This window comes from Trichoplusia ni, chromosome 6 (genome assembly GCF_003590095.1).
Source record: "Trichoplusia ni isolate ovarian cell line Hi5 chromosome 6, tn1, whole genome shotgun sequence".
Taxonomy (NCBI): domain Eukaryota; kingdom Metazoa; phylum Arthropoda; class Insecta; order Lepidoptera; family Noctuidae; genus Trichoplusia; species Trichoplusia ni.
In genome coordinates, this window is record NC_039483.1 from 4460307 (window position 1) to 4482682 (window position 22376).

The 22376-nt window shown below is 36.9% G+C and overlaps 5 protein-coding genes across 6 annotated transcripts; 2 read left to right on the forward strand and 3 right to left on the reverse strand.

Moving 5' to 3' along the window:
- The first annotated feature begins 733 nt into the window (after nucleotides 1-733).
- LOC113494800 (dosage compensation regulator-like) lies at nucleotides 734-16048 on the forward strand. 2 transcript variants are annotated; one of them, XM_026873272.1, is made up of 22 exons: nucleotides 734-1003; nucleotides 1449-1708; nucleotides 2411-2658; nucleotides 4976-5149; nucleotides 5491-5570; nucleotides 5943-6131; nucleotides 6601-6695; nucleotides 6989-7111; nucleotides 7418-7566; nucleotides 8056-8332; nucleotides 8697-8847; nucleotides 9105-9208; nucleotides 9692-9925; nucleotides 10445-10600; nucleotides 10764-10894; nucleotides 11445-11614; nucleotides 12177-12370; nucleotides 12766-12880; nucleotides 13740-13891; nucleotides 14293-14484; nucleotides 14979-15137; nucleotides 15442-16048. In XM_026873272.1, exons 1-22 carry the CDS (start codon nucleotides 928-930, stop codon nucleotides 15961-15963), a joined length of 3951 nt encoding a protein of 1316 aa, XP_026729073.1. In that variant the 5' UTR covers nucleotides 734-927; the 3' UTR covers nucleotides 15964-16048. The 2 variants fall into 2 exon arrangements, with proteins under 2 accessions (XP_026729073.1, XP_026729074.1); XM_026873273.1 differs by lacking the exons at nucleotides 734-1003; nucleotides 1449-1708 and adding an exon at nucleotides 4218-4301 and having other exon boundaries at nucleotides 2594-2658.
- A 46-nt stretch (nucleotides 16049-16094) lies between these two features.
- LOC113494805 (dynein light chain roadblock-type 2-like) lies at nucleotides 16095-17003 on the reverse strand. The gene has a single exon (XM_026873278.1). It carries the CDS (start codon nucleotides 16686-16688, stop codon nucleotides 16395-16397), a length of 294 nt encoding a protein of 97 aa, XP_026729079.1. The 5' UTR covers nucleotides 16689-17003; the 3' UTR covers nucleotides 16095-16394.
- A 264-nt stretch (nucleotides 17004-17267) lies between these two features.
- Nucleotides 17268-18888, reverse strand: LOC113494802 (gastrula zinc finger protein XlCGF17.1-like). The gene has a single exon (XM_026873274.1). The coding sequence runs from the start codon at nucleotides 18723-18725 to the stop codon at nucleotides 17598-17600; it is 1128 nt and encodes a 375-aa protein (XP_026729075.1). The 5' UTR covers nucleotides 18726-18888; the 3' UTR covers nucleotides 17268-17597.
- Nucleotides 18889-19083: 195 nt separating this feature from the next.
- LOC113494803 (28S ribosomal protein S10, mitochondrial-like) lies at nucleotides 19084-20090 on the forward strand. Its single transcript, XM_026873275.1, has 3 exons — nucleotides 19084-19235; nucleotides 19327-19577; nucleotides 19797-20090. Exons 1-3 carry the CDS (start codon nucleotides 19221-19223, stop codon nucleotides 20044-20046), a joined length of 516 nt encoding a protein of 171 aa, XP_026729076.1. The 5' UTR covers nucleotides 19084-19220; the 3' UTR covers nucleotides 20047-20090.
- Nucleotides 20091-20115: 25 nt separating this feature from the next.
- LOC113494804 (transmembrane protein 216-like) lies at nucleotides 20116-21519 on the reverse strand. The gene is made up of 2 exons (XM_026873276.1): nucleotides 20966-21519; nucleotides 20116-20808 (listed from the first exon to the last, which is right to left on the reverse strand). Exons 1-2 carry the CDS (start codon nucleotides 21198-21200, stop codon nucleotides 20615-20617), a joined length of 429 nt encoding a protein of 142 aa, XP_026729077.1. The 5' UTR covers nucleotides 21201-21519; the 3' UTR covers nucleotides 20116-20614.
- Between the last annotated feature and the right edge of the window lie 857 nt (nucleotides 21520-22376).

Sequence of the window (22376 nt, forward strand, 5' to 3'; positions counted from 1 at the left end):
CTTTTGTCAGTTTGTGCCTCATGAAACAAGTATTACTGCTTTGTAATTTGACCAAATAAAAGCTTCTCAAAAATATCATGGTATGCCACTTGGCATAGCTAAATGTTTAGATAATAATAATAATATAATATATCCTGGGACAACTCACACACGGTTATCTGATCCCAAGCTAAGCAGAGCTTGTGTTATGGTAACCAGACAACTGATAAACTTTCTTATATATTTCTAAATACATAGATAGTATAGATAAATTACACCCAGACACCAGAACAAATGATCATGCTTATCACACAACAGTTGTCTTGGGCGGGAATCGAACCCACGACCTCCGGTATAGCAGTCAGGATAACTAACCACTAGACCAACAGTCCTGCCAGATGTAAGGGCATAATAAAATAAACCAGTTAGCTCCAGCAGTAGCTTAAAAACTTATAACGTTTTGTGAAAGCGCACACTGTAAAATAAACCCTTCTCGGATGAAGTTCTTACATGCAATCGGGCCGTGGATGTAGCGCAGCGTAATTACAATAATCTCTTAAAGATGATTTTGTTTACGCATTACTTTTTACATTATGTGTGTTAGTAAATTAAGGTAGAATTGATATATTTCAATGGGCGATAAAGTTCCTTGGAAATTTATTTTTCGTGCCTCGGCAAATATTTCTGGTTTCTTATAATATTACGTACTTTTAACCTCATGCCGTTTGCCACTATTTATTGACGAATAAACTTACGTCAATGTCATATTTTTGAAATTATATATAAAATGTCAAAGTGTGTTGCATAGATTTAGGTGTGTTGCGAAAACTTTCCTCAGCGTCGGCTTCGGCACTGATATTTTGATTTGTGTTCTTGATTTATGAATAAGATACGAGAATCTCGAGTAGTGGAGTAACAATTAACTTAGTATAAAATTAAGCATCCATCATGGACGCAAAATCATTTCTTTACTCTTGGTGCGCGAAGAAAGGATTAACGCCGAACTACGATGTGCGGGCCACAGGTATGGAAAAAAACAGCTTATTAGCGAACCAAATACTAAATAATAAATAAATATTGTCTGCTCAGGTCTTTATAAGTATAAATTAATTCGAAACAAAGTCAGGGTACACTTTCGTTTCGATATTTGCGTTCGTTTTCTGTTATTCTAAACAACACATAAAAATATGTACCGGCCGCCAAAACTCGCTTTCCGATAGAATTGCTGCTAAAAATCTAAAACGAATTGCCAAATTGATTAGACTTAAGTATAGAAAGCTGAAAAACCTGTCGTAGGTAGTGAAAAGAAAATAATCAAATAATCTAAGAAATATATTTCCAGTAGCAAAGCAAAACAACTCTTTTTTTCCTAAGTTTTCTACACTACCCAAAATACTCAGTTGCTAGACTTTTGAAGATTTGTATCTAATCTTAGTCTTAATCTTTTCTTTTTAAATCTAACCTTATAGGGCCCAAACATCGTCAACGTTTCCTCTGCGAGGTCCGAGTCGATACTTTCTCGTACGCCGGAGCTGGCAACTCCATGACGAAAAAGGAAGCTCAGATGAATGCTTCCAAAGACTTCATTAGTTATCTTGTACGTACTGGTGACTTGGCACCTGGAGATGTACCCGAGGATACTAGGGCTCCTGTGGTTAAAACTGAAGATAATGATAATATCCAGGGTCAGGATTCACTTCCTCAGCAACAACAGAGACCTGTGTTTCAGGTTTGTTTGCCTTTTTGAATGTTTAGTACAAAATTTATACTTTACTATAATAATGTATGGACAGAGTGGAAGAATCTAAGGGAGGCCTTTGCCCCGCAGAGAGATGGAGACAGCTGAAAAAAAAAATGTATTGGTTTAGTTAGAGCATTTGGTTGATGTGTATGTTTTACACTTTAAAGAATAGTATCACCTAGTAAAGTTGATAAACTGATTGGATTGTCGAAACACCTTGACATAATAATGTAGATTTGTATCTGATTGTCTTTTGTTTTTAAAATGATAACTGCTGCCTACAACATCTGGGTTCCAGTGATTTAGAAAACTTATTTTGTTCATTAGTTTTATTGCTGATTTTTATATTAAAGTAAAATTCAATTTGTAAACATCTGCTCAAAATAAGGGTCTGTGGTAAATGAACAGGATTTGCAATATGTTGTTGAGTACATAATATAAACTTGGGTCAGTTTATCTCATTTAAAAACCCACAGAAAGATGGTACAGAATGCATGGAAAAGTTTCTGAAATCAACTGTAACATTTAACATTGTCCATGGGAAAGTTGTGATGATAGTCAGAAGTTCAGGTGCATGTTGGTAGATATCGCGAAAGATCAGTAATCCAGAAGAATACAGGAATGCCTTTGTCTAGCAGAGAGATCTCACAAAGGCTCAAGTTTTAACAAGACATTTGTTTCCAATTCTAGGAGGGAATGGGACCAGATATGATGGGTCCTGCTTACCATGCATACGGTGGTCAAAATGAGAACTTTACATATATGAATCGTTTACAACAACAGAAAAATGTAGAGGAAGCTGAAGACTTAGATGTTAATGCCAGTTTACATGGTAACTGGACGATGGAAAATGCCAAGTCTAAACTACACCAGTTCTTACAGATCAATAAGATTAATACGGACTATGTTTATAAAGCGGTCGGTCCGGATCACACACGGTTTGTCTTTACTTTGTTCTGTTTAATTCATTTTGGTTTCCATCTGGTTCACTTTCATTATTCTTGCCAAGACCATGCTCCATCCGACCGGTCATCAATCAATGTATTTGACTATACTTAAGTAACTTCCTGTTCAGCTATCATCAATGACATAGGTATGCTATACATAAACTTTTTATAGAGAACTATACCAAATTTGTAACAAAATCAATCAATACAAAAAAAAATGGTAACAACATCATATTAATCATATGAATATTCTATTTTTAATTCGTAGTATAATAATATTACGCAACAATATAATAATGTATAAAAGTTGGTAAATTATTGAAACTCATTTTGAGTTCTTGGTGTTGCTGTTGTGGAAGTGAGATGACGCTATCTGCAACATAGCTCGCCATCTCGTTTCTACTTAGGGAAAAACTCATAGTACATGCGCTGATCTCATCTTAGCTTCTAGCATATATCTTGAATAGGGTATTTGACTAAAGCTAATAACATAAATCTGTTTAGTCCGTCAAACTGATTTCCAAAAATTATTGAATATGTATTTTTTATTTTATTACATCATTTCAAAGTCTAAAAACGTCACTAGTTAGTAAAAAGTATACTAGTAAGTGACGTCACACGAGATTTTATATGAGATAGAATAAAAAATACAAATCTAATATTTTTTGGAAATCTGTCTCATGGACTATACTATTTTTTGTTGTGAAATACCCTATTGAATTGAGCAAGCTAAATTATTTGGTCTGCAGTGGGAAAGCCAAGTTTTCAAGATGCATGAATTCAATTTTTTTGGCTTTCTTACTACAGACGTGAATATTGTATGTTTTGCTTACAAGCCATTGATTATTCATGTTATTTGAAAAATCATTGGCTATTGGTGACTATAGATAACTGGAAATGTGGCCAAGTAATAGAAGTACTTTTAGATTAATGAATGCTGACAACACTTGTATTCCGGTCTGAATTTTATACTTGCCTTTGCCTATCCTTTGGTTTACAAAATTAGAACATGAATTTCTCCTATTTTCTCATCTTTTTTTTTATTTCATTGAGCCCGATCTAGCCAGTCATTCACTAGAGTGATAACTTTTAAATTAACAACTGGTAACTGGGCTATGAGTGTGGTCAGCAACAAAAAGTAAATCCAAGAAATTGAAGCCAACTTTGCAGAGGATATACAAAGTTTGCTTCAGTATTTAAATAATAGTTTTAAGAGCGAAATATCAAACACACGGAATAAATCCAAGACAAGAGAAAAATATGTACAAGAAAATAAACAATAAGGCAACATGATGTTGTAAAATAATACGTAATGTTAGAATGGGGTGCATAGTTAAAATGGGGTGATAGACAAATTTTCGCGGTGTTGCCTATGTTGACGTGACGTGTTCTACGTGAAAACTAATTTTTGATTATTAAGTAATAATATCTATTCGCACCGTTCTATCGTTATTTTATCTACTGATATGTTAATTAACTTAAATTTTCATTTGTTAAAATATATTATTATGTGAACATTAAAAAAGTCTTGGATTTTATTCTGAACACAGGTGTGCTTGAGCTCTATAAACTGACTCCACTTGGCTACAATTCCAATATGTGTAATGATTGCGTGACTTCCAGATGTCAAGAAGGTAAGTTTAATATAATTATACACATACACTAATAAAAATTAACAGTTTGTTTGTTCTTACTAATATGGGAAACTGCTGGCTTATTATAATGTTGGATTGTCTCAGTTTTTACATCAGAAAGCTGTTGAAAAATAAAAAAAGGCTATAAACGAGTAAAAAACGACTATACAAAGGAAATTGACGGTATAAAAAATATCGTCTTTATCTCGCGGAGTTAAGGTTGAATTTGCTATAGTAACTTTACATTTACGCTTCGATGTAAAAGATTTGACTCTGTTGTAGTATGATATAAACCTAATTAACTAAGCAGTAAGCAAACATTTAAAATTTCAGACAGACTAAGATATAGATACATAGACAATATTAATTATATTTCTTCTTTTCTTATGGTTTATAGACAACCTGGTTTTAAAGTCTCCAAACAACCCGTAGGCCTTAGACGTGGTTTTCAACAAACCCAAGAAAATAAACATATCTATGTTGGTTTTGCTCATGATATTCTTCATCGTTTTTAGCCAGTGAAAACTACTTTCAATGCGCACATGAATTCAAAAAGACACCTACGACTTTTGATTTAGCAGTTTATCGATCATATCATAAGGCTATCACTGCATGCAACAATACATTTTACTATCGTGTACAAATACACAATATTAACTAGTTTAAATTTTCAGGAGTTTCTGCTGCGAGTTGTCTATATTTGTACGTCAGTTGGGCCGTAACGTAACCGGGCGTGAGACCGCGTCGAACAAGCAGACGGCGAGCAAGTCCTGTGCTCTGTCTGTCGTAAGGCAGCTTTACCATCTCGGTGTGATTGAGGCCTTCAGTGGCACGCTGAAGAAAGACAGGTGATTGGTTTTGACTTTATGATGACGATGGCAACGTGTGAAGTGAAAGTGGAAAATTGGTTTGATTCGAGAACTAAATTAATTTTACTAAAGCTTCCTTTTCTATAAAAAACCACTCTCGCATTGAGAATTTAATCCTTATGTCGCGGGAGTTTTGTAAACATTCATGTCATATGCACAAATATACCAAGACTCAGGGCAAGCATTCGCGGACCACACAAACACTTGTACTCCGCGGGGCTTGATCCCGCGACACGTCACACGTGGCCTCAACCACTCGGCTATCTGTGCAATTTTCTTTGCAATCAACATTTGCATTAACCTGTGTATTATTTTGTCAGGTCTGGAGAAGGTATTATGAAGCCTTATCCGGTGGCCATAAGCCCAGCACTGGAACAACAACTGGAGGAGACACTAAAAGGTGTGCTATTTGTCAGTGTAATCTTAAAATGTCCCTTTCCTCTTCCTACAAACAAATAAAAGATTTCGGATATGTTTAAATGTTTTGATATTGCTTCTACCGCATTAGTCTTTTACTTTTTCAATCGGGACTGAAATAATCTATAATAATATCAAGGATTCCATTTCCGACATTCCTAGCCCAGTTTACCGATGACCCAAAAAAGGTGGCTGGATCTTACTCGATGCGGAAGGCGGAGGACCGGGTATTGTGGCAGAACTTGGAAGAGGTCCAGCAGTGCACCTCGATAGGCTGAATCCGATAGCCGAACTAGCATCATGGATTTAAGTAAATAACATTAAAACCAATTAACATCACCTACATCCTTTCCAGAACTTGAAATAGAACCAGTACAGGTGGACCTGTCTGGTCACTACTCGAGTGAGGATGGTCAGTCAGGGCTGACCCTGCTCCAGATGGACCGCGTGAAGGCCATGCGAGAGGCCCGCCCCACCCCCGGCGGCGTCGTGTCCTGGTCACCGCCGAAACCCAACTGGAATGCGTGGACTGGGTGTAATATTGGTAAGAGGCGATATACAATTGTTCATGAATTTAACTTTTAACGAGCAAAAAATACAGCAGCATTTTTAATATCCTAAAAACCCGGGTAAAGTGTCAGTCAGACTTACAATATTGAAGGTTTCGTACAAATATAACAAATAAAAACAAATAAAAACAAATCTGTGAAAAATATAGGGCTGGCAACAAGGTGACTTTGAAGGTTATCTTTGATTTTGTTTTGAGTTTTTGTATAGAAAGTAATTTCAGAAATAGCTGTGAAAGTTTCAACTGCCCAGCTATAGAAGTTCATGATACAATTTCGTGACAGACGGACCGAGAAGCACCTTAGCCTGTCTGTTCGGGTTGCGTGCTTACCGTTTTTTTGTATGTAAACCTAAAAATGAAATGTATTCATGGTTAAGACTATTACTGGGAGTTAAATTACTCTATGTATGCCCTCCGAGTTGTCTTATAACAAATGTGTCTTCAGATGAAGGGCCACTGGCTACGACAAGTCTTGAGGACATCAGCGCTGACCTTGAGAAGCGCCACAGGGATATGTGCCAGAATAGTACATTGTATCAGGTTGGTAACATTATTATGGACCTCAAATAGAAAAATTTGGAAATTAAACTAGTTCCTTCCTGTATTTGACAGGTAATTTAATTTGTTATTGAAAACAGTTGTAACCTATTGCTATGTATTTTTATTTTCTACCTTTATATGCAACTTCGCGTAATCTGTTTCTGTTTTCTTGCCCTATAGTTTGCTTTTACTTTTGTCCCTTGTGTGTGTTGGCAATGTAATACAGGAGGTGGTCAATGTGTGCTTTATATAATGAAATGTTCAAAAAACAAAACTATTTCGTATTTTAACAGGAAAGTTTACGCGAAAGGGAAAAACTACCGGTGTACGGTATGAAGTCGCAAATCATGGAGGCTATCAATGAGAACCCAGTCATCATCATCAGAGGAAATACTGGCTGTGGAAAAACTACACAGGTATATTCAACTTGATACTTATATTATTATTTTTTTTATTTAAACTCTTAAATAAAACAATGTTTTTAGTTGTTTTTAAGTTTCCTTGACAAATATTGTTTAACACCAGGCTGTATTTAATGAATCGCTAATCGCTTAAAATATTTATAGCTGATGTATGTCTATAGCCAATATAACAAAAAAATATGAAAATAACATTGAGGTTTACCAACAGTGTGGCCATATTTTTTGTGGCAAATACTTTTCCTCAAGCCGGCGCGAACTTTACTAGTGTTTTTTTGTTACAACGTTACATATTCGCCGCAGGTATGCCAGTTCATCTTAGACGACTACATAGCGAGCGGGCAGGGCGCGTGGGCCAACGTGTGCGTGACTCAGCCGCGACGTATCTCCGCCGTCAGCGTGGCCGAGAGGGTCGCCAGCGAGCGCTGCGAGGACCTGGCCAATAGCGTGGGGTAAATACTAATTCAATATTGATAAAAATGATACTAGAAAATATATTTTTTTTTGGAGAAAAAGACTCTTTCTTCTAAAAGTGTTTCGGAGAGTTTTACAGTCTATTCTAAAATCGTGTGTAGGTTAAAGATAGATAAGGCTAGGTAAGGGTTTTTGTACTTACCCATGGATAACCATGTAGTAAAGTCTTATCTACTAAGTCTAGGTTATGTGCTTCGATTCACATAAAAGGACACATTAACATGATAGATATTTTTTCCAAATCAAGCCCTTCATTGTAAATATTATTATGTTACAAAAAAATGTTATTAATTTGTTTATTATTATTAGCACAGTAAAAACAACATCGAACAACTAACACAAAACTAAACATAAAAATCACTCACCTATGCAGTCGTATCTCAACACTCCAAACATTTACAAAAATCCCCTCCACTCATCAAAAAACATCAACTTTCAAAAAAACACTAACATACAACATTTTCCAGCTACTCAGTCCGCTTCGAGTCCTTCCTGCCGCGTCCATACGGGTCCATAATGTTCTGTACCGTGGGAGTACTGCTACGTAAGCTCGAGGGTGGTCTACGTGGAGTCAGCCACGTCCTTGTCGACGAGGTTCACGAGAGGGACGCTGACACCGACTTCGCTCTTATCCTCTTAAGAGATATGGCCCATACGTACCCAGATTTGAGGATCATTCTCATGTCGGCAACAGTCGATACTACTTTGTTCACTCAGTATTTCGGAAATTGTCCTGTTATTGAGGTAAGTGCAGGATATGTTATAAAGACTGATCTGTAGTTAGTTAAAGTTATATAGGTTTCACGAATGACTTGAATGGAATTCTTATACGAGCGTAACTGTTTTTGTTCAACGTAAGTTCCCGTCAAATTAGCTGGCATATATTTTCATACCAAGATTAGCGGTTAATCAGTGATTGTGAAATAGGCGCTAAGTCAAAAGAACAAAGTGTATGTCAGTAAAACTAAACATAAACTAATACAGTCTTAAAAATGGGTGGTGGAAGTTCTAATACAAATCCTTTTTTTATTTTATTCCAATTTAAACCTAACGTTGTTTACACTAAGGTATATTTTATTTAATTAAAGACTATTCTTGTTCTACCTAGGTGCCAGGCCGCACGTTCCCCGTAAAGCAATACTTTCTAGAAGACTGTGTCGAGCTAACTAAGTTCGTGCCTCCGCCAGACACGCGCAAGCGCAAGGCATCCGGCAAGAAGGCAAACAGCACCAATAATGATGACGACGATGATGATGAAGGTATAATAAGTTTATACAGGTGGTATAGAATAAGTGTTGTGGGTCCACGTACTGGGCGCAACGGGTCGTAGGTTCGATTCCCGCGTAGGATAAGTATTGGTGTGATCCACAAATGCTCGTTTTGAGTCAGAGTGATCTCTCTCTCTCTCTCTCTCTTTCTGCACATAACCACTACTTCTTAAACTAAGATTTTAGCTGTGGAATTGAAGAGTCTTTTCACAGCTGTAAAATAAATAATGTTTGTATGTAATTAAAAGGTGGAGCGGAGGAACAAGATGAAGACTTGAACAAGAACTGTCAACTGTCCAGCAACTACTCCCCGGAAACATCACAAACCATGGCCAAGCTCTCTGAGAAAGATGTTAGTATATTATATTTGACTAAAGAATGGTTTTTGTTTAAGGATAGACTTTTTAAGCTTTGACCTAGGTTACTTCAATGACAAGAAAATATTAGTGTTTGTTTGATGAAACAATCGTTTAAACACCATCATCAAAATCTGTTCTGTGTTTGGGTTGTCTTTATGAGTTATCTAGTTGTACTCATAGTAAAAGTTTTGCTTAGTTTGAGGCTAGATGGCGTTGGTTGAAATTAGCTGAATATTTAGAAAAATAAAATATCTTATACTTTCCTTGGAAGTGGTCTGACAGAGATAGACAATGACCAAGGAACTCCAAAGAAACTACACAATCCGTTTATAATAGCCCTTCCACGAACTCCGGTATAGCAATCAGGGTCACTAAATACTAGACCAACAGGCCAGTCAAATATTTTAGTCTTGTTTGATATAACTTCACGAATGATTAAATAAAATGCCTTATTAATAAAAATCTTTCCATTACAGCTAAGTTTCGAACTTATCGAAGCAATTCTACAATATATAAGCAGCTTGGGAAGTGATGGCGCTGTGTTGGTGTTCCTCCCCGGGTGGAACCTTATCTTCGCGTTGGCCAAACATTTGTCCCAACATCGAGTGTTTGGCGACACGTCTAAGTATGTGATACTGCCGCTACACAGCCAAATCCCCAGGGACGATCAGAAGAAAGTGTTTATTACTCCACCGCCGGGTATGGTTAAGGTAATTATTTTTTGGTCTACGTCAATCTAACTTTATCCTATGACCTCAGCTGTGTTTACTTTTTATTCCAAACAAAAATACGAACATTCATTTTTAAAATATTTAGTTGGCATATTTGCCATAAGAGTGTTATAAATAAGGATGGCGTTAGCGTGCCCAACTACATTTTGCTATTTACAACAAATTGTCTTAACGTTTACCAATATCCATCCAAAATGTAAGTACACTAAACACTTGAATTGCAGACATGCGCGAGTTCTGTAAGTTAACTCTTGAAAGTTAATCAATTTGTTTTATAATATACGTTTCTCGTGATATTCAAAATGACTTCCTATTGGATTATATATTTATGGACCTGGACTCAAAAATATGAAACTTCGAAAAGCGTTCTGATTTTTGAGTTTTGCGACTTAAATATGACCTTTTCAATACTTATTATTTTAAACTATTCTTACCATTAACTAGTTTGAACCCTTTTTGTTAAATTATTCACCCAATTCCCATAATTTTCGTATCCAGGTGATATTATCAACGAACATAGCGGAGACATCGATCACGATCAACGACGTCGTCTACGTGATCGACTCGTGCAAGGCCAAGATGAAGCTGTTCACGTCACACAACAATATGACGTCATACGCCACTGTCTGGGCCAGCAGGACTAATCTGGAACAGGTGATTTGTAAATTTATTTATTTATAGCTGTATTAGCTGTTGCAGGCGGTACCGCCCAGGAACATAGGATAAAATTGATATTTACATACATTTTGATGCTGATGAAAAAGCAATCTGTACTACATTCATTAATACAATATCAATTACTTTCTTAATTCTCCAGCGTAAAGGTCGCGCCGGTCGTGTCCGCCCCGGCGTTTGCTTCACGCTGTGCTCTCGCGCGCGCTACGACAAACTCGACGAACATCAAACTGCTGAGATGTTCCGCACACCACTACACGAACTGGCTCTGAGGTACGTTAATATGAGTACTTTACCGCATAATTAGGACCAGGCACGTGTCCATTAAGTGCTGATGCCTGTCGGACCAACGGGATTGTCTGAAAAAGTTATCGCAACCCTTTTACACGAAGGGTGAAGAAGTGAATACACCCGTGTTCTTTTCTGGGTTTTAGTGAGTAAAAGTTTGATATTCTCTTGCGATCAAACCAAAGGTGAGAAGTCATTTGATAGTGTTTCGTCAGAAAAAAAATAAAGATTGATATCTTTAATTTTTTCATTATCATAAGTCTACTTCTGAATGTGGCCATATTTTGTTGTGACGTTGTATACCCATATTTTTCTATTAGAATCTATATGTCTGAATATATACTATATTAAAATGTGTTTTATGTGTATGACTGCGCCGCGCGACTTGTCCAACTAGTAAAAAAAAGTATTAAACTAGCCCTGTCTCCTTTCACTTGTCTCCCATCTATAGTACTTAACAATGACATAAAAAAGAACTCAGTTTCGTTCTTGAAGGTGGTCATATGATATTCAAGTGTTACCAAACTCCCCCCAGCATCAAGCTGCTCCGGCTGGGCAGTATCGGGCACTTCCTGTCGAAGGCCCCCGAGCCGCCGCCGCTGGACGCCGTCATCGAGGCCGAGGCGCTGCTGCGGGAGCTGGCCTGCCTCGACGCGGGGGACAACCTCACGCCGCTCGGGACCATACTCGCCAAGCTGCCTATAGGTACACTAGCAACTAGGATAGTTTTTGTTGACCTAGCACAGGTTACGGTGATAAAAACAGAAGATTAGGCTGGTGAAATATTTTTGTGTGTGTGTGTGTGATCTCCACTGTCTGATTTCCTGTTTCGGGGAGTCGATTTTCCAACTTACAAAAACAAAATGAGCATTCAAAATCAAAATTAAAAGTGTTATTTCAAATAGGTTGTTTTCCAGGCACGTTTAAAACGTTATAATAATGACTCTAGTTGCACGGTTCCATTTCATTCTAATGGAGAAGAACCGGCAAGAAACGTCATAAGACTTAATTATTATATTAAAACTTAATAGAGCGCTGTTATTTGTCAGTATGAAGACAACTGCCTTCATCAGATTATACCCTTTTCAAGTCACGACTTACGCAACAACTAAATAGGGACTTGGACACTAGTCTTAACTAATAATGGTTCTGTATCATTATATTTTTAAGACCATCATGTACATTATGGAACGCAATAAATTATTGAGTATTGAGAGTAGGTATCCAGTAAATGTTTTTTTTTCATGTTTATTGTATTTTTCCCCAGAGCCGCGTCTAGGCAAGATGATGGTGCTGGGCTTCGTGTTGGGCGTGGGCGACGCTCTTACCACAATGGCGGCCAACTCAACGACCTTCCCGGAGATCTTCATAGTGGAGGGTCGCCGTCGCCTGTCCAACCACCAGAGGGCGCTAGCGGGGGACAGGGCGTCGGACCATGTCGCCATGCTGAATGCTTTTCAAGTTAGTACTGAATTTAAACACTGGTAAATGTTTATGAATGAAAATATTTTATTTGGTATGGGGCAATTGCAGCATGTTGTTATATATCCGGGCTTTTTTCTTGCTCTTACTATAAACATCCAATGAAAATTGTTAACTAATTAATTGCTCTCAAAATGTTGTCTTTAAATTATACGTGTTTCTCCAAGCTTGATGTAGAATGTTACTTTTTTCTATAAAAAAATATGTAAGATAATGAAACGTCTTGATTATTTGTCAAACATTGCACGACTTTGAAACTTTGAGTTCTTTCGAATGTTACTTTTTTTGAAATGTCTCTTTGTTGAAATGTACGATTAACCTAATGCATATTAAATTAGTCTATTAACATTGTACGAATATAATCATTTCACCAGATGTGGGAACGAGAGCACGCGAAGGGCGAGGACGCTGAGATGCGCTGGTGCGAGTGGAAGGGGCTGCAGCCCACCACCATGAGGGTCACCTCCGAGGCCAAGTACCAGCTTACTAGTGAGTCATTATACTAATCTTTGTACAATACATACGAATCGAAAATTTTAGTGTAGAAGTATCATCGATAAAATTAACCTAATTGATGTGATAAATGTAAGTTACCTTTTTTGTATCTAGATCTAGTAAATGAGTGAAAATTATCTTACAAATCGTGTGTAATTTCATCTTTATGCTTCGCCGCCCTAATTAGTAAAGTTTAGCGATCAGCTTGTCGCCCCCTTTATCAGTAGTTCGCCGGAACAGTTCTACGCTAGCTATCCCGGTCTACTCAGTGATACTACTTAACCTAAACTTTTATTTTGAACAAAATACTCTATATAATATTTTAAGAAAATCTGGTCGAGCCTTCGACGATAAGATACACCGGTTTTTTGTGTAGTTACCTACTTTTTGCATTGTGCAGGTATTCTCTAAACAATGCCATGTCATTTATTTATTTATGCTTACCTGATGTTTGTCTTTATGTCATTATTACTATTTTCCTTGTTTTTGTTATTACTATTTTCGTAACTGGATCAATATTCGCACGTCACTTAGGTGATCACTGAAAATCCGCGCCGAGTTATGGTCCGCGCCATACCACGGCACAATGCTGAGTGGTCACCTACTGGTCGCATTTGACCTTTATATTATTTATATTAAAATGTTATAAATACATTTGTTTGCATAAGTCTCTGTGACAGATAAATATTTTTTCTTTCTATATTTTATTTAAAATAGGCCCTATTCCAGGCACTTAAAAAACCTGATAGTACTGATTATAGTTTCGCGAATATGACAAAATAAGGATTTAATTTAACTTAATGTCCATCGTACCTTCAAACTACAATTTCAAACTGTACACTCAATTTTTCAGATATCCTAACAACAACGATAGGTTTCTCCGAAGAGTGTTGTGTGCCACAACGCTGGCACCCCACCGGTTCAGACCCCACCTTGGACCTGGTCATCGCGCTCATGTGTATGGGACTCTACCCTAATGTGTGCTTACATCAGGGGAAGAGAAAGGTTCGTTAAATACCATTGATTTTTTTTTTGAGTCCACTTTTACTACGAGTTAAAAAATATTTCTACTAATTCCAATCAAGTTTGAGTGGCTACATCAAAAGTTTTTATTTCAAATAGACCGCTTTTCAGGCACTTTTAAAACGTTATAATAATTACTGTAAGTACGCGGTTCCAAAATGTAATTCCTATTGGAGAAGAATCGGCAAGAAATTCTACTTTCTATAAAGTTTTCTAGTACTTTTTTTACTTAACATGTTAACGAATTGACGATAGCAAATCCGGCCCTTAATTAAATAAAGTGCGCTATGTTCTGTTGAAAAGCTTTTTAGTAAATAAATTACTTTGATTATAAAAGACTTACTTCTTAGTAATTACTACTAAATGATATAATATCTGTCCAGGTTCTGACGACGGAAGGCAAGCCGGCGGTGATCCACAAGACATCGGTGAACTGCAGCAACCAGGAGCAGCGCTTCCCGTGTCCGCTGTTCGTGTTCGGCGAGAAGGTCCGCATGCGCGCCATCTCCTGCAAGCAGACCACCATGGTGGCGCCGCTGCATCTGCTGCTGTTCGCCTGCAGGAAGGTCGAGTGGGTACGTATATCATAAAACATTTGAAAATATTTTATATAAACTAGCTATTGCTTGCGAGTTCCTCCGCTATATCAAAAATATACTTACCCACCTTTAAAGAAGCAGGTAAAAAGTATGTCCATAGCAAATTTCATTAAAATTGGTCTCCCCTTTTGGTTTGATGGAGGTTACAAAGAAACAAACACTTACATACGTTTGCGTTTGTATTATAAACAAGCGTTATTACGTTTTGGAAAATATAAGCATGTGTTTATGGGTATTCGGGTAGTCTTAATGGTAAAAGTGGTAAAATGGCAAAAATGGCAAAAAGAGATATAATATATCTCTTTTTGCCATTTGATTCCACTGTTTGGAGACTTTTGTTGAGGAAGGAAGCAGTCTTTGACAGTAGTGGGACACTTACGGCTATTGTCATGTATTAATATACATATACAAAAAGACCACTATAAATGTCTGAGTTACCCTCCCCTAACTTAACAAACACAACGTTTCAGATTGACAACGTGGTCCGCCTGGACAACTGGCTGAACTTCGACATGAAGCCGAGCACGGCGGCGCTGGTGATCGCGCTGCGGCCCGCCGTCGAGAAGATCGTCGAGCGCGCCGCCGCAGAACCTGACGCCGCGCTACACTTCTCGCCTATTGAACAAAAGGTTGGCTGTGCTTTGGTGTTATTCTATATCCAATGTTAAAAAAAAATGGTTATGTTATATTTCTCGGGGTAACGTACTTACCGTAGGTGTCGTTAATTACAAAATGAAATGCGGTGTCTACTTTTTTGCGAGTCTTAAAGAATAATTTGAGTTTATATTTTAACATGTGCTTTAAGATTGCTTAGTTTAATACAAACGTCTTTCATACTTCCAATGGAATGGCGTGCTTAGATAAAGATATTAAGAAATTTACCCTCAAATCTGTCTGTATGAAACTTAATATTCTTTGTACCTATGGTTGTAGGTAATCGACTGCGTGAAATCGCTATGCATCGTGGACGCGGGCGACTACAACATCCAGCGCGAGACCAGCACACCGACGTTCAGGATGGACGGCGCCAAGCGAGGCAACCGCGGCTGGGGGACCACCGGGCCCCGCGGCGGCTTCGGCGGACAAGGGTTCGGCGCCAACCAGGGCTTCGGCGGAAACAGAGGTGGATTCGGCGGAACTAGAGGCGGCTTTGGCGGGAACCGAGGCGGTTTTGGAAGCGGCAATCAGGGCGGCTTCGGCAATGAAGGTCAAGGTGGCTTCGGAGGTGGATTCCAGGGCGGTTTCCGAGGTTCAGGCGGTTTCGGCAGCAACCAAGGAGGTTTTGGCGGTAACCAAGGTGGTTTCGGCGATAACCAAGGTGGTTTCGGTAGCAACCAAAGTGGTAACGGTTTCGGCCGCGGTGGATTTGGCAGCCGAGGGTTCGGTAATACAGGTTTCGGAAACCGCGGCTATGGTAACAGTGGCTTTAGAAGAGGCGGACGCGGATATTGGTGACCATTTCAGTAAATAGTAGGTATAATAGTGACAAATTGTGTGATCCCAGAGTCACTAAACTTAGAAATAAATTAATACCATAATATTTGACTGTTTTATTTATCATTGGAATACAATAAAAATTAGAATAAATTGAAACGATATGTTATACATGCATTAAACTAATAAATAACAAGGAAAAATATAATTAATTTCACATCAGCACAAAATAAGCAAAGGATTCTTCACACGGCGCAGCTGACGATTTAATGCGATATAACGACTACAGTTAATGCTAAAACCGTGTGAAAGTAGCTAAATTACAATAAATTAAGAAAACAAGGAAACATGATTGAATTATAGAAGCAAACACTATTACTAAAAGCCGCGTAAAACAGCATTTAAGTCAAATTGTAAATAAAAAAAAGTTGGCTAAAAAGCCAAAGCCTTCGTCATTCAACCGGGTTCTGTACAACTATTAGTATAAAGTCTTTATCTGGCGCGACCATCACCTCACTTTTCTTGGTGCGTATCCTTAAAAACGTCAAATCGTTTGAAGGATCAAGATCTCTTACTACTGCCTTCGCTTTATCGACTAGAGAGCTCATTAACCCCGCGTATTGCACAGATACGTGGTTCTCAAGGGTAGTTTTTATAGGTATTCCTTCCCCATTCACCACAATCACTCCAGCAACGCCTTTGTGCATGGACAGCTTTCGCACAGTTTCTTCAGCCTCGTTTGCCATTGTTGATTATTATATTCAGATCTGTCTAATTTTCCTTCTTTAGATTATGCAGTCTTGAGGGCTTGTGATATTATGAATTTTGACGTTGACATGTAAGAATTTGAACTTGGAATAACTTTTATTTCTTTTTTGTCACTTGGTATGTATTTTGGAAAAAGTTTGGTGTATTAAGTTGGGTTGATATTGCAAGTGGTTAACTCTTCAGAGTGCCACTTGACCATCACAACCGTCCTCTAGCAGAGGACGTTTCTCAATTGAAGCTGCGTACCGAAAGGGGAACACGGATCCCTATTTCTGAGGGTCTTCAGTCTGTCTATCCATCCGCCACCAGACTGTATCTCCTGAACCCATATACCTAAACAGTTGAAATTTTCACATATGATGTATTCCTGTTGCTGCTATAATTACTTAAAATAAAGTTCGAGGTTCACCAATGGCTGTCAGTTTCTTAAGCCAACACAACTTCCGGTTTAATTTGTTTGTTACGTGTTACACAGTAATTTCTAAAAAAGTAAGTTATTTTATGCTATAACTAACTTGATTAAATAAAATCAAAATCACATTAATTTAGGAAATAATTAAGTCATTTTTATACATGAAAAAAAAACATTTTATTATTTTATGAATACATTAAAAGCATAATTACATCTTATGATAACAGAAAGCATGACTAAACTTATTGCTTTAGTACTTGAATAGATAATACTTAGATCTTAATAAATATGGCATATAGAAATACTTAAGTAATAACACCTAAATTAAAGAGTCTTGCTGTTGTGGAAGCAAGATAGCATGCTACTGTGTATAGCAGCATCTTTCTTCAACGGCTACATCTGTCTCACTTTGAGGCAGCTATGTTAGTCCATTAATATATAATAAAGAATAGGAAGTACAGTATTTTGTTAATATTTAGCTTTCAATAGATATATCTTGCCCCTGTTGTTGCATACTTTGCACCTTCAAATAAAGTGGCATCCTACCACTTTTGAGTTTCTCCCTTTTATGTACTTTTAGCTGATGTTTCATCATCTGCTTCCTATACCCAAAGGCTTTCCCACATATATTGCAGACATGATCTTTGATCCCGATATGATCGACTTGGTAATGTAGATCCAGTTCTCGATGAGTGTAAAATCCTCTCCCACAAAAATCACACTTAAACTCATGTTCACCTTTGTGTGTCAACACATGCTTGTTCAAGTTGCTTTTGTTAATAAACCGGGAAGGACATTGAGTACATTGGTACGGCTTTTCCCCGGTATGAGTCCTCATATGCATCTTGAGTGATTCTCGGAATCTACCCTTGTAAGGACATAGTGAACATTTGAAGGGTAGTTTGTAGAAGTGTGTGAGACGATGGCGTGTGAACTGACCCTGCATTAAAAAGTTCTTTCCACATATATCACATATGTGTGACGGCTCCTGATTATGTAAGGCTAAATGCTTTTTAAAGTACAGTGCTGTGTAAGAGTTATTGCAGACTGGACATGTAACTCGCATATTTTCATGTTCCTCAGACAATCTGTGTTCAGTATAGTCTTTAAATGAATCAAATGTTAAAACGCATTTTTTACAACGGTATGTACGATGTGATTTGATTTTACGCTCGTATTCGGAAAAGTTGTCGTCATTTTCAAGAAATTCTACTTCTGTGATTGGCGGCTCTTCAGGCGGCCGTTTTAAGAGTTCGTCGGATTCTTGTGCAGTTTTTCTAAATAAAATAGCGCCTTGTAAAAGGGCATTACAAGGCTGACATAAAAACTTTGGATAATTATCGTCGATTTTTACTTCAATCCCGCCAAAAGTAATCAAAGATTCCAATATATTTTCCGCTGCACCGCTTCCGTAAATAGGTATGCTCCCTTCTTTTAAACAAACTCTACAAATGTTGTCTTCATCATGTTCGTTTTTAACTTTAATTTCACGAGGTTTTTCTTCCTGGGAAGTTCCTTCGCCGGAGTAGTCACCTGCACTTGTTTTGTTATCATTGACTTGCTTGCAATGCAACATTTTTAGCAGTAACAGGGCTCCGACCATTTTCTACATGAATCAATATATATATTTTGTTGACAAATAATTAGAATTTCTTTTAATCCAAAATAATAAAAATATAAATATTTTTACGACTATTTATTTGTTGTTTTTTTTATCCAAATTCCAACTAGAACTGTCAGTGTCAAATCATTCGGCCGTTTACGGCCCACGTCACGGGAAATATTTTAAGAACAATGGTCATGCACTTATAAAGCCATGTCACGAAAGCGATAAAAACTGGTCAAAATGTTTATTATTATTGTGTATTGAATTAGAAAACGATGAGGAATTATTGGCAGAAGTTTAACAAAAATGTTTGAAATAAATCGGCATTTGTAAATGTTTCCAGTAATGTCAAGAAAGCAGGCGACCAAATGTCAAAATCACCCATTGGTAAACATGAGGTTATGTGATAAATGCAATAAACTATAATCGATTTGGATATAATTATTACACATATATTACTAGAACAAATAAGGAGGCTTTAATAGATCCACAATGAACGCGATCAGGGTAATTTAATACTTTCCTTAATTTACATAATCGAGCTATTTGCGACTATATTAGCTCGGTTTTGTAATTGAAAAAAATACTTATTTTTCAGAGTTTATGGCGTTCAGCGCCTGTAATACGTAGTGCAGTAGCATCTAACTACACATTTCGGCCATTATCATCTGCGCCTGCTACTGTGGGTTCTGTTCAGAAGGTTGAGCCAGTGCCGCCGACAGTAGAACTGGACAAGTTATACAAACGAGTGGAATTGGAAATGCGAGGCATAGACCCCGCCGTACTGCTGAGTTACTCCTGGTTTTGTGTCGCAGCCGCTTCTCATTTGGGGATTGAAGTAACTAAGAGGTGAGATTTAAGGTCATAATAGTTTCTTTTGGGAATATAATTTTGTTTTCTTTTGCTAGAGACAAGCAATTATTGAAATTTGAATTCATTATTTTATTCAATAAGATTATAAAGGCAAGATTGCCATGGTAAAAGATGTAATGTAATAAAGTGTCACTAACAATTTATACTTATATTAAAACTTCTGAAGATATACTAATATTTTCTTTATAATTACAGTTGGGCACTAAGAAAAGCAGAAAAGGAGAGGCACACTTTACTCCGAAGTGTCCACATCTACAAGAAGCATAGAGTCCAGTATGAAATAAGGACTTATTTCAGATTTGTCCACCTGCAAAGACTAACAGGATCTACTTGTGACACCTACTTAGAGTACATTGAGAGGAACCTACCGGAAGGTTGCGCTTTAAAGGTCACTAAGGTTGAATGCCAGCCATTACCTGAACACATTACACCACCCACTGAATAATATATTGTAAAATAATTAGAATTAGAATAAACAGTAATTTAGTATTGCATGAATTTTATTTAAAATTACAACTATAAAATTGAGCTTTTCACACAAGTTCATTTTAGGAAAAAAAGGTTGAAAAATTCTAGACCATATTTTATAGGAATCAACACTAGACAATCTAATATAAAAAGTAGGCACTAATACTAGAAATAGTACAATTGGAGTATACTTATATAATAGACAATTCAAGCTTAAAAAAAACACTCTCAGTTATACATTAGAGTTAGGCAGTATAAAAGTGTCTTACACATTTCTTAGTGGTAAAATACAATATTACCTTAATACAACAAGAACAACATTCTAATATTATATCTTAGTAAATTGGTACATCAATGAGTAATCCTAAGAGAGTTAATAGTTTTTGTCTACTGAGGCACATCCACACTGGATTCAAGTGATTACTAATAGAATAAACACTAATTTTGAAGCCCTTTTTTGGAGTAAATTTTCACTAATAATAAAACAACACTCGAAACATTTGGCATCAGTATCTATTTGGCAGGGATGTGCTCTTAAACTTGTTCTATTCATACTGTTGGTGTTTACACACTGTGAAAATGAAGAGGATGGCAAAAGCCAGCTCCAAGGCATGGAACATTAACATGACTGCACACCATATGTATTCCAAGCGCAGAATGTAAGTCTGGTAGATCAAAAAGTAGCATACACCAACTGCAGAAGGAATTGTTAGGATCACTGAGAAAAATACTGGAACCTCTGTAAAAAAGAAAAAAAAAATTAAAAAGATTAATTTGAAATTGGAACAGATAATCATGTGACATGTTGTAAAAAAAATGTTAAATTAAGTTTCTCATGACATAATTATTACAATATTGTTTGATTTTAAAGTGAGAGCTTTCAACAAACTACTTACTCTTACTAGCTAGATTTCCTCTTCGCCCTAAAAATATACGAATTACTTCAACGAGACATAAAGCACTGAATATACCAGCTTCCGTCAGCAACGCGTTTTCTGGATAAGACACATTAATAGCTTTTAAAATGCCCATGGCCACTTCACATACGAAAAACATCCCCAAGTAAAAACTATTTAAATACAAAAGTATTTCATATGCCAGACTTGAATTAACATTAGTAACTTTAGACATTTTCCTGAAGGAATCAATGATGACTGCTGGTTTGTTTACTTTTGTTGACGTTTTTTTTTTGTTTATACAATCGACCGCCAAGGAAACGGGGGCCGAAAGTTATCACCGCCAGGCGCCAATCACCGGGATGCAGAAGTGACGTAATGGGAACTGTCAAAATTGTTGACAGCAAAATGATATATTCGATTTGAATATTGCGCGCGCATAATATCGATTTCCGCGTTTTGTAATTCGTGTTTATAGCGAATTAAATGGTAATAAGAACTTAAAATAAAATACTGGAACTATAAAAACGTTGTTTGTTTCATTTTTAGTACCTTGTTATAACAATGGTTCATTTCTTTTCTATTAATCACTAAAATAACTTTTTTTCGCGTTGCGATAAGTACAACGTCAATAAAGTTATACAGCCTATTTCCTCATTCAATTTTCATAAGACTCCCATTCATTAGGAATTATCTTTCACTGATTCGTTTACGCACCGCATCGCGTGTGTACAGTGACACGGTCGAGTGCGTTTGTACGTTACGCAACGAATGCTATCACACACAGTAATGTACGTTGCACTGACGAAAACGGAAAGTTACCGAGTAGGAAGACGGGCACGGAAATAATGTGCTGAGCCGTTTTGTGGCTGAAGCAATTTCTACTCGTAGTTGGGTACAGTTGTTGTAAAAAGTTCTTCTCTCAAAACAATTTAACCGACTTGCTCAATCAAAACTAGTAAAGTCGACATGTAGTAAATAATATTTTTCAGCTAGCTACCGAAGAACTCTATAAAGCAACGACACAAGTTATTTTAAGTTAATGGTCTCTCGTCTTTCATTTTGACTTGGATATTTTCTTAAGGTCTTGATCAGAGCTGTTGTTTTAAACAAAAAGGGACTCACAAGAATATACGTCTTTTTCATATTAGACTTTAGAAACTATTGATTTTTATAAAACTTTATCTCTTGAGCGTACACGTCGAGTAAGTGTCCTGTTATAAGAGGTTGGCAACTGATCATTGGATTAAATAGGTATATTTATTCACTAATTATGTTACATAATACTTAATATTTACTTGATAAATATCTACCTATGATAACACAAACAGATTAGCGTTTAACAACTTATATTATACAATAATACGGTTTATGTTCTGCATGACAGAGCAAATCACAGTAATATTTTAAA